Source organism: Impatiens glandulifera, chromosome 5 (genome assembly GCF_907164915.1).
Source record: "Impatiens glandulifera chromosome 5, dImpGla2.1, whole genome shotgun sequence".
Taxonomy (NCBI): domain Eukaryota; kingdom Viridiplantae; phylum Streptophyta; class Magnoliopsida; order Ericales; family Balsaminaceae; genus Impatiens; species Impatiens glandulifera.
In genome coordinates this window covers 46,824,158-46,835,235 of record NC_061866.1, presented here as the reverse complement: position 1 = coordinate 46,835,235, position 11,078 = coordinate 46,824,158, and the positions used below count along the sequence as shown (strand labels likewise).

General features: G+C 33.6%; 3 protein-coding genes across 3 annotated transcripts; 2 read left to right on the top strand and 1 right to left on the bottom strand.

Annotated features, from left to right (window-relative positions):
* Positions 1–95: 95 nt before the first annotated feature.
* LOC124937969 (YTH domain-containing protein ECT4-like) lies at positions 96–3,779 on the top strand. Its single transcript, XM_047478314.1, has 9 exons — positions 96–326; positions 679–755; positions 834–972; positions 1,070–1,116; positions 1,255–1,689; positions 2,086–2,676; positions 2,868–3,080; positions 3,165–3,311; positions 3,375–3,779. Exons 1-9 carry the CDS (start codon positions 299–301, stop codon positions 3,579–3,581), a joined length of 1,884 nt encoding a protein of 627 aa, XP_047334270.1. The 5' UTR covers positions 96–298; the 3' UTR covers positions 3,582–3,779.
* Positions 3,780–4,995: 1,216 nt separating this feature from the next.
* On the top strand, positions 4,996–6,385 carry LOC124937970 (photosynthetic NDH subunit of subcomplex B 2, chloroplastic). The gene is made up of 3 exons (XM_047478315.1): positions 4,996–5,481; positions 5,549–5,992; positions 6,072–6,385. Exons 1-3 carry the CDS (start codon positions 5,047–5,049, stop codon positions 6,264–6,266), a joined length of 1,074 nt encoding a protein of 357 aa, XP_047334271.1. The 5' UTR covers positions 4,996–5,046; the 3' UTR covers positions 6,267–6,385.
* Positions 6,386–6,720: 335 nt separating this feature from the next.
* On the bottom strand, positions 6,721–9,455 carry LOC124938697 (protein SINE1-like). The gene is made up of 3 exons (XM_047479191.1): positions 9,278–9,455; positions 7,708–8,959; positions 6,721–7,302 (listed from the first exon to the last, which is right to left on the bottom strand). Exons 2-3 carry the CDS (start codon positions 8,950–8,952, stop codon positions 6,799–6,801), a joined length of 1,749 nt encoding a protein of 582 aa, XP_047335147.1. The 5' UTR covers positions 8,953–8,959; positions 9,278–9,455; the 3' UTR covers positions 6,721–6,798.
* Positions 9,456–11,078: the final 1,623 nt, after the last annotated feature.

Here is an 11,078-nt window from a genome sequence, read left to right as displayed (position 1 = left end):
CTTGATTGAAAAAAAAAAAATAAAATAAAAAAAAAAAATCCGGGTTTGGTGGGTGGAACCGTGGAACCGTGGTGCTATTTGAATCACCGCTTTTCTTTTCGGGAAACTTCTCTTTTCCCTCTTTCTCTAAGCAGGGGTGTTTCTCTCTCCACGCTCCAAAGACTCGTCTTGGCGGCTAACCCATCTTATCCTTCTTCGTCTCCTCGATTTGCCTTACCTTGTAATCGCTTCACGCTCTCTGGGTTTTATTCAAATATATAAATCAGATTCTGATCTCATATCCATCGTCGATCTGATCATGGCAACCGTGGCTCCTCCAGCTGATCGTATCCTTTTGTTTTCTTTTCTAAATCTCGTCTTTTAGTTTAGAGTTTTCTTTACCCTTTTCAATCTATGCCGATCTTGTAATTGATTCTTCCGGATCTACTTCATGTCTTGGATTAACGGAGGATACGTTTCATGCTCTTATCGATTTATAAGTTTACTCATGCAGGGTTTTGAGAGGGTTTATGATTTCCCTATTTGATTCCTATGTGGGTTGCTTATTAGATCCGAGATCTGATGCTTATTTCTCATGAACTTATTCGATTTTGTGATAAAAGTGCTTTCTTTTAGGGCATGTAATCTGTATGATATGTTAGTTCTTTTTATAATTGTTTCTTAACTTGTGTACCATAGAAGCAGCAGGGTTTTTGCAGAAGTTGAACTTAGATTCGGATTCTAAACCCTTTGAAGTTCCTGACAATGCGAAGAAGGTACCTTTCAACTTCTCTTACAGTTCTATTTGATAATTGAATATTCATATTGAGTTGACTGTAATATTATGGACTCAGTATTCGTCTGTGAACTCGGGTATACTGGCTAATGGTTTGAACAAGCCATTTGAGAGATCTTTAACTCCCTTCCGTCAAGATTTTATGGATCCAAGTATGTTCTACCCCAACACTTATCCATCTACATTTTACTATGGAGGTATAAATTCTATTCTATTTCTTGGTGTTATTTTACTTCCATCTCTTTTTTATATGGATATTTATTTGTATGTGCTCTGTCTTGTACTGTATTTCAGCCAATGAGTGGGAAGATTACAGGTACGCTGGCAATGAGGGAGTCGAGGTATTTGTTGTGAAGCTTGTTTTTCATTGATTTTTGATGGATAGGCTGAAAATTTTCATTCGGTTTCTTAAGCTTTACATTGATTACAGTTAAACTTTGCCATGTTTGATGAGCCTTATTTGTTTTCTTAATCTGCAGGGTGCTTATGGTAACAATGGGTCCCTTATGTACCCACAAGGATATGGTTATGCACCTTTTGGCACATATCATCCACCCACTTCTCCTGTTCCAACAATGGTGCACGATGGGCAGCTTTATGGACCACAGCATTACCAATACCCTTCTTACTACCCGTCTACTGTTCCAAGTACTGGATCATATGCTCCTCCTCATGCAGGTGATCAAGCTTCTCTGCCTGTGGATGCTGCCAAAGTTAACACTAATTTGGCAAATGCAGGAGGTGGCCATGGGATAAATGCACCAAAGCCACTTAGACCTAACTACCAAAACTCAACTTGGCGAAATACCTCTGTATATCCTGATGGCAAGTCAAAACATGCACCAGTTTCTCATGGAAATAATTTCTTTAATAATGGCAGGAACCAAAATCTTCATTCTTACTCTCATCTCACGGTAAAGATAATCTCTTGTTTAAATTTGCTTTACTGTTATGTAATATGATCTAATGGCTGCTCTGTACTTCAGGAGTTTTTAGGATAGACAACTATAATTAGTTATCTATGCTTTGCTTTGGATGTGATGCTTATAGTTCATTAGTTGGTTATAATAAGGTGTGGCATATCTTCTATAAATAGTGCCATGGATTGAAGAATGAATATCCAGGCTATTGTTTTGAATGACACTTTCTTTAAGTTGTGAACTCTCTCATCTAAACCCTAACTCTACCCAAGAAACTGTACCAATTTGCTGCCTGTTTTTTATACGAGTCTATTAAGCTGTTGTGTCAGAAGGCTCTATTGATTTTCGAGTTGTTAACGCTGTTTTGTTTGTTTCTTTGATTGTATGCAGCAACCAAGACCAACTCCAGGAATGAACATGAACCAGGCTGGATTTGTGGATAGAATGTATCCAAACAACAGGCTTTATGGCCAATACGCCAACATGTTTAGGACGGGGACTGAATATGGAATTTCAAGTTATGATCGCAGTAGACTGAATGCTCGTGGATGGATGGGAATTGATAGTAGGTATAGTAAGCCCAGGGGTCGTGGTAATGGCTATTTTGCCCATGACAACAATGTGCACGATGGATTAAATGAATTGAACAGAGGTCCTAGAGCCAAAGGATTCAAGAACATCAAGGAAGTGGAACCTGTCACAGTAGCCTTAAAGGGTGGTCAGAATGTTCAACCTGCTACTGTCGTGAATGAGGAAAAGAAATCCGATTTAGACCAGGGGAAATATAACAAAGAAGATTTTCCCGAGGTTTACAAAGATGCTAAATTCTTCATCATCAAGTCTTACAGCGAGGATGATGTTCACAAAAGTATCAAATATGGTGTATGGGCCAGTACCCCTAACGGAAACAAGAAACTTGATGCTGCATATCGGGAAGCACAAGAAGTAGCTGGCGGTTGTCCCGTTTTCCTGTTTTTCTCTGTGAGTTCTCAGTTTTTTTAGTTATATTTATAATCCATTTAAGAGTGAGGTCTAGGTTTAATTCCCAGTATTAACACTTTGATTGAAGTGGGGGATCAAGTTGATAGAATGTCTTGTGCTAGCTTCTTTTTGGGAAGAACTAATATCCAATTTGTGGGATTGGTTAGTTATGTTTTTAAGTTCATATGCAGGTTAACGCAAGTGGGCAATTTATCGGTGTTGCTGAGATGGGTAGTGGTGTTGATTTTGATAAGAGCGTTGAATATTGGCAACAAGACAAGTGGATGGGTTGCTTCCCGGTTAGATGGCATATTGTGAAGGACATACCAAATAGCTTGCTGAAACACATAACTTTAGCGAACAATGAGGATAAGCCTGTGACCAATAGCCGAGACACCCAAGAGGTATATAACCTTATTTGTCTTTTTTCTTTTTAATACCCGGAAAGGTGATTGCTTTAGTTTTATGACTTTTGGTGACCCATGCAGGTTAAGTTGGAGCAGGGTATTGAAATGCTTAAGATTTTCAAGGGACATTCTAGTAAGACCTGCATTTTGGATGATTTCGGGTTTTATGAAGCTCGTCAGAGAATCATTCAAGAAAAGAAAGCTAAACAACAGCTGTTTAATAAACGAGTAAGTTCTTTTAGCCATGTCTGCAGTCAAGGGTAGTTATTAATTAAGCTCTTGTAAATTCAGGTGGTAAATGGCAAGACTTCTGAAGTTGCGGCTGAAGAGAAAGTGACCAAAGTTTTGGAGAAACCATTAGATGTTTCTTCTGCTTCTGCTGTTGCTGCTGCTGCTGCTGGTCCTATCTTGGTTGAAGAACCTCTTGTTGTGAATGCAGCTTTGGAGGATGTGAAGACCAATCAAGTTGTCTCAAAGCCGGCTTCTTCATCATCATGATTTTCTTTGTTGAATATTTCGTGTTTGTTTGTTTAGGGGTGGGGAGGGTATTTTGGTGGTTTTGTTTGCAAAGTTTTTCTTGGTTTAAGATTTCTTCTAAGTAGTAATATAAATAGAAGCGAATATGACTTCGACCTACTAAGTATTGCTTTCTTTTCTTTTCTTTACCAGTTATAATAATAATACTGCATATGACTAGATTATATACTTCCATTTTTATTTTGTTCTAGTGATTAGGTCTTTAACTCCATCTGCAGATAGGATAGTCTTCAAAGGGTCTTCTCACTTTTAAGTGTGTTTGGGTTACATATGATTGTGGGGTAGGTTAGTTCTCTTTTAATTCAAAAAAAAAAGTTATACAGGTTAGTTTTCTGATTTTAGGCAGGTTCATTGAGGAGGTAATAGTCTGTCTATCTAACCTCAAATCCATAAAACTGTATTGCCAAAATTGGTCTTTGGGCTTTGATGTATAGTAAACCACTTTACAAAATATATATTTTTTATTGGTTATATTGCTCATACAGCCAGACATCCATTTCAAAATTATATTTTTTCTTGTTTCTAGTGGGTCTGGATCTATGATTACTAGTTTTTGACTCTTGAGTGTTGACAAAGCTCTTATATGAAACATTAATTAATGTGTTTTAAAAGAAGATTAATGGTTTTATAATAGTTCAAATGACAAGACTTTGCGATTAAGACACTAATTCTTCGATTTGTACTGAAAACACATTAACTGAACTCAAGATAATGGCTGTAACTATTAAAAAAAGAAATTTAAAAATCAATGATTTCTTGATCAGAGACTGTATTAATTAAAATTTTAACCATTTAAATAATCAATTTATAAATTAAAATATTTATTTTATTTTATAAATATTAAATATATATTTTTTTTTTGTAAGAATTGAAATAATTAAAAATTCAATTATTATTTTTTAAATTCAATAAAAGTTTTAAATAAATTGATATTAAATTGAAAGTATTCAAGTATTGTGCAATTTGAAAACACATGAAAAAAATTAAACTACCCACTTGCACTAAGTTAAGATATCGTTCAAAAAATTAAAATTAAAAAAAAAATGGTATTGTAACATATTCTAATTTTTAATATAATAATTATTAATTATTTTTCATCTGAATTTAAATTTAAAAACAAATTGTGTTTTAAAGTGTTGGCATTTATAAAATGATATAAGATTAATTTATGAGATATGAAGATGGTTTTTTTATTGATTTTATCTAGATTAATTCAGTCTAATATAAAATTAATTTATTATAAATTAAAAGGATTTAAAATCATAATAATTTGATAAAACTATAGAATTAGTTGTATTAATAGTTAAAAATATAGTTATCCAAAAAACAAAGAAAAGAGCATTTTGTGTGCTCAGTATCAGCTTTAAGGATATGTTTGGTTTGAGTATGTACACTAGTATTTTTATCTTCTTTCCATAACATTTGTATGGCTTCTCTAGTTTCCTCATCCACCTTCATCACTCTTCCAAAACCACTACGTCTTACCCAAAGGACCCATTTCTCGCCGCCGTCAGCCACCCTTTCCTCCGCTCCGCCGGTGGAGGCGCCTCTTGATCAGAAATACGGACGTAAAGGCATCAAATTTACTGATAATGGAGATGAGGTCGAGCTTACTGTCAGAAATGGGAGCTCACTCAAGGTCCGAATAGCCGATGCCCATGTGGTTTCTTACAAACCCAAAGTATATTGGAAAGATGACGGCTTTGAGGAGGTTCTTTACACTCTTGATTCACCGGAGGCCAAAAGCAGAGGTGGGATTGGTTTGATCGTCAACCAAGTCTCTTCTGAACCAATCAAAACCCCCTCTTCTTCAGATTGGACTGTCAAGGATGTTGATTCTGACGCTATTGATGCTTTGCAGGTAATGTTTTTTCTTTACTATACGATTTCTTCTGAATTTCTATTGAGAATTGATAATGGGTATACAGGTTGAACTGGGTTGTACAAAGGGAAGCCTTGAGATGAGTTATGTAGTGTCTCTTTATCCTCTAAGCATGGCGTCAGCAGTTATAGTGAAGAACAATGGGGTTAAAGCTGTCAGTCTGACAACTGCGATTCTTAGTCATTATAGATTCAAGAAGAGAGGAGGGACTGCAATTCAAGGACTTAAAGGCTGTTCTTATTGCTCTCATCCGCCTTTATCTTCTCCATTTGAAATTTTATCTCCATTTGAAGCCATGAAAACAGAGGATCCATCTTGGTTTTCATTTGGATGGGAGCCTGAGAAAAAACAAGGGGAATGGAGTATTCAAGATGTGCCAATTACCATTTTGAAGAATAAACTCAGTAGGTTATATGGATCTCCACCAGATGAAAGAAGAAATCTGTTTCATAACTCTGCTGCACCTTCAAAATATGAGACAATTGATCAGGCAAGATTTCATATGGCTGACTGACTTCCTTTTTCTATATGTTTTTGTTTGTTGAATGTTGTGTGCATTGTTATTGTAGGGTCGAGAACTGTTCTTTAGAATGATAAGGATTGGATTTGACGAGATATATGTGTCAAGCCCCGGTTCGTTCGCTGAGAAATATGGTAAAGACTATTTCATTTGCTCTGGACCCGCTTCTATGATGGTTCCTATTGAACTCAAACCTGGTGAAGAATGGAAGGGAGCACAAATTATTCAACATGATAACTTGTAAATTTATCATTTGTCATTTCCTGTTTTCTTTGTATCAATCGAGCTCACTGTATCTATTCATTCATGGATCAAATTATATATATATATATGGGAATAAAAATGGAAGTGCCTTAATCTCAATGGATGATAGTAAAAAAAAACAATTTTACTAATCAATCAAGATATTACTAATCAATCAAGATATGATTGCAATCATACTCTTAATTAGTTACTGTAGTATCTTTAACATTCAATAAGATTACTATAACCATTTCTGTAACAGTTGTGTAATTTATAGTAACCAATAACCCAAGATTCACTTACTAACATATTCCAACAATATCAATAAAAGATAACAAAATAAACCAATATTAAAAGGAAATGAGTTATAAATTACTGCATATATTTGAAATTTACCTTGAGTTAATTAATATCCAATAGATATATCTAAAAATGTTATAACATGTCAGAATCACTAAAGAAAAAAACTGCTCCTATATTATGAAGAAGAGCTTCAAATCCTTTAACATGTCATCAGAATGATTGAGAATCAATCATGTTGGAACAAGGTGAAGACTCACATCCTGATCGTCAATGATCAAGAAACTAGCAACAAGTGCGCAAAGCGCGACAAACACAGCACAGATCACAGTCACTGATTTGAACTTCCTTCTCTGATTTCCAGCATTGACTTTTATAGTGAGAGGAGTTGTTTCTTCCTGACTCACTACATGGAAATTATTATGATTATAAGCTGCAATTGGCAGCACATCTTCTGTTGAAGAGACAGATTCTGAGGCAAATTGGTGAAAAGGTTCATTGAGGAATGGTGATTCATTATTCTTCATGTTGCTGCCTTCACAAAATTCATTTGCTGCTTCATACTTGGATGCAGGAGTCCAATCAAATTTTCTGGAACATGGACTTGTAAATCTTCTTCCATTATTTTCAGAGAAATCAAAGTTGTTATCATTTGTGTCATCTTGAAGGGATCGGATTAGCTTCCTTGGAGTGGTGAAAATCTTCACATTGTCCATGCTTATCTGAGAATTAGCTTTCTGAAACCAGAATTTTTGTCACCACACAATTTACTATAATCAGTTATTGTAGGACCAGAGAAACTCAAGCATGGAGAATATAATCACTAAATAGACATCAAAGACAGAAAACTCCTTTTGTCATCATCTATCAAATCAACAACTAAAATACCTAAAATTGTCTTTTCACCTACAATTCAAATTGGAAAAAATAAATAAAGAAAACCTTCCTCAAACAAGCTGAAAAACAAAGATGATTAAAGAAAATTATTCATGAAAAGCTACTCTTCTTCATCATGAGCTACTATCCAAAAAGACTACCATTCTCCAACTTTCAGTTTATCTATTATAAGATCCTGAATATATTAATAACACTTATACTTCAACAAACATAAAAGAAATTTAGAACTTAAGGAACAAGTTTACCTTGCTTTGACTAGGAGTAAGATTATTGAAACCCGAAAAACCATCACATTGCTCAATTTCACCATTGCCAACACCATCATCACCATAATTGCAATTATCATTATAACATTCATTCACTTCTCCAGAATACAATCCATCCTCGAGAGAAACATCCACCCCACCATTCTCATGCTTCCAAAGTTTCCTGTTAACAAGTCTTCTATTGCAATTTAGCTCCCACGACACTTGATCAGGTGATAATGGAGATTCAGTCAAAGGACCATATGCAGTGAAGGAGTCCATTGTCTGTGACTCAGGGCTACTATTGTTGCTCATACAAGAAGAAGACGAACCGGATGTGTCTTTTTCAAGTTTTAATCCTTTATCATTCGCTATTCTCCTTGCAGTCTGTAAAGTCTCAAAAGCAGATCCTCTAACATAAGCCATTTGATCTGATTGACAATTCTCCATCTCCTCAATTATGACATCAAGCTCAGAAAACGTACTTTTAGGATCCAAACACTTCAGTAGGAAATTCATCATTTGAATTGAAGATAACCGTTTTTGAGAATTTCCTTCAGTAACACCAGCTTTCAAAATCTTTAAGCCTGATTGTATCAGCAATCTAGCATAAGCTTCAACAATCAAACAGTTGTGTTTGGCCAAAGCCATGACCAATCCCATGTGAGAATTGGTTTGTGCAGGCTTCTCCAAAGCCCCAGCTAGCCTTTGACAGACCTCATTCACCATCTCAGCCGAAGCAAACCTCCAATTGTCAGATTCCACTAATGCCTTCAAACAAAGTGCAGAACCAGATGAAAGGCTTTCTTGATTCCCTAAAAGAGAATCTGATAGAGGCTTACAAAGGGAATGAATAATAAATCTCTTCTTCTCTTCTGGGGTTGTTGGATCAATTCCATATCTCGCAATCGCTGGAACTACCTTCGAGCAAGCCTGATGAAGAGCAAAAGAACCTGCACTAGATGTTAAAGTCTTAACAATAGTGGTCATGATGTTATCAATCTGAGGAACAATCTTTGGTCCATGGACACGGGCAAGAACTTCATAAAGAGATATTGTATATTCTCCAGTTGAAGAACCAGTCCCCTTCGTTTCAGAAACCTTAGCTAGAAAAAACGGAATAGCTTTGGAATCAAGATCCTTCACATATAGTTTCAATGCCTTCATTGCCGATCTTCGACTGTCAGCATCTTTGTCAAGATTCTCCAGTTCCCTCCTGAGGATTGGACTGAGACTTCTTCTCATTTTCAATCTAATACCACAATCAAAGAAAGTGGTCAACTTTAAGCAAATTCAGTCTAAAACTAATGAATTCCGAAAACAGAAACTAGAATCCTAAGTTATACAGTATCAAATCTTCCATGGTTTAAAATCTTGAGAGATATTTTTCCTATTTTTTCTCTAAAAGTATAAAACAAGGAGATAAGCAATAAATTCTTTTCCAGGAAACGGGTAAGGATAATACAGATCTGAACTTCTTAAACATGCATTAAAAAGCAAATCTTTGAATGTCTTTCTTGACTACAGAATTAAGCAGCTGGGTTTAAGAAAGATAGATCATTTTACTCACCAATCCGTTCCTCCGCTCCTGCAAATGTGAGTATTGGGTATCAGAAAGAGAAAGCAAATACCCTTGGAAGAGCTTCGGATTTCCCGCGCGCCACTGTCTTTTGTTTTTTAAATCGGCTTTCTTTCTTCGGCTGCTTTCTTCAGCTTATTACAGTGAGAACGATCCGATGATGGAGGAGGGTATGGTCCACAAAGATGTGAGCTTTTGTATGTATATGAAAGAGAGAGAGTGAGAGAGATTCAATTTCGAAATTTTCATTGCCCGCCTTTTCTGCCGCATTTTATTTATTTAAAAATCCCAGAATTACAGTCCTGCTGACCAGCTTACTTTGGTCAATTTCAAAAGCAAAATAATTATCTTTCCGTTACAAATTAATTATATTATTTCAAATTATTATTAATTTATTTAATTTGCAAGTGCTTAGGATTTCTTTCATGAGTTGATTATAAAAATTTAATAAAAATAACTTTATTTTCATATAAAATTATCGAAAAAATAAATATTTTAATCAGTTATCTTAATAATTTATTTTTTTCAACAAATCAAATATTTTCACAAAAATCAAAAAAAAAAAAAAAACACACAATCAAAACAAACTGTTTTGAATTTTAATAAAGTTTATTTAGAAATAAAAATCAATTTTAAAACTTATTTGATAAAATTTAGTATATTTTAATAAAAAAAAAAGCTTTTTTGAGTTATTGAAGTTTAATTTAAGAAAGAAAAGACCAGCTGATTTGAGGCTTTTAAGTTATTTAAAAAAAATATTACTATAACACTCAAATTGGTAATGAGTACCTATATCACTATCACGATGCTCATAGTACACGATAATTGGTTCGGTTATTTTAAATCGGGTTCGAAGTCGGACATGGGGAGAAGGTACTCGGTCGGGTACAAGATGAGGATGGTGCGAAACTCAAACTGGATACTCAAATTGACTATATTAATATTAAAATTATTATTTTTTTTTTTAAGTTTAATGTGTAACTTTTCAAATATTTTATCGTTACAAATATATCATAAATACATCATTTAGTTTGGTCTTATCCACATTTCACTCCAAATATCTTATAAATATATACTATAGTTCAACTTTAAATTTTTTATATTATAAAAAAAATATTTCTTTACATAAATCTTAAACTTTAATTTTACTAACAAAATATTATTTATTTCTCATAATTCTTAATGTTTAATCTTTAATTTTTCTTTAATTATATTTTTTCCTCAATTCTAGTTTATCTTATTTGAATTACAAAATAAGTATGTATATAAGTAACATTTATAGTTATAATTTTAAGTTTTCGATATTAGTAATTTTAAAATTATTTATTTAAGTTGTGTTTCTTTTTGTTCAAACTTTATAATCTTATAAAATTGTTAATTGGGTAATGGAATACCCAACAAATCCGGATGAAATATAAGTAGAATTACACTTCGAGTTTAGGGTTAAGCATTGAAATAAAAATTGGGTTCGAAAATGAGTATTTCACTACCCGTCAAATTCTCGCTTAATTTTTAATCAAATATAAATAAATATTTTAATAATTCATCCTATAAAATTTATAAATAACCAAATATTTTATCTTAAGAATTTTATTTTTTTAAAACAATAAAAGTCCAGTCCTAAGTCAATTTAAATGTTAATATAAATATCTATTTAATTATATAGTTATTTAATATATTAAAAGTAATAATATTAATAAGGTGAATTTGGTATAAATTTATAAGGACTGGATTGTAAATATGTAAAATTAGTTCATTTAGAAGTTATTATATATTTATCTAAGCATTTATA

What these genes read in the sequence shown, in the direction of transcription:
- LOC124937970 (XM_047478315.1), top strand. Translation starts at nt 5,047, where the DNA reads ATGGCTTCTCTAGTTTCCTCATCCACCTTCATCACTCTTCCAAAACCA. An exon ending in ACGCTATTGATGCTTTGCAG is followed by an intron (nt 5,482 to 5,548) that starts GTAATGTTTTTT and finishes ATGGGTATACAG; the next exon opens with GTTGAACTGGGTTGTACAAA. An exon ending in AATATGAGACAATTGATCAG is followed by an intron (nt 5,993 to 6,071) that starts GCAAGATTTCAT and finishes TTGTTATTGTAG; the next exon opens with GGTCGAGAACTGTTCTTTAG.
- LOC124937969 (XM_047478314.1), top strand. Translation starts at nt 299, where the DNA reads ATGGCAACCGTGGCTCCTCCAGCTGATC. An exon ending in TTCCTGACAATGCGAAGAAG is followed by an intron (nt 756 to 833) that starts GTACCTTTCAAC and finishes TTATGGACTCAG; the next exon opens with TATTCGTCTGTGAACTCGGG. An exon ending in CCGTTTTCCTGTTTTTCTCT is followed by an intron (nt 2,677 to 2,867) that starts GTGAGTTCTCAG and finishes GTTCATATGCAG; the next exon opens with GTTAACGCAAGTGGGCAATT.
- LOC124938697 (XM_047479191.1), bottom strand. Translation starts at nt 8,952, where the DNA reads ATGAGAAGAAGTCTCAGTCCAATCCTCAGGAGGGAACTGGAGAATCTT. An exon ending in TTACTCCTAGTCAAAGCAAG is followed by an intron (nt 7,303 to 7,707) that starts GTAAACTTGTTC and finishes TTCTGGTTTCAG; the next exon opens with AAAGCTAATTCTCAGATAAG.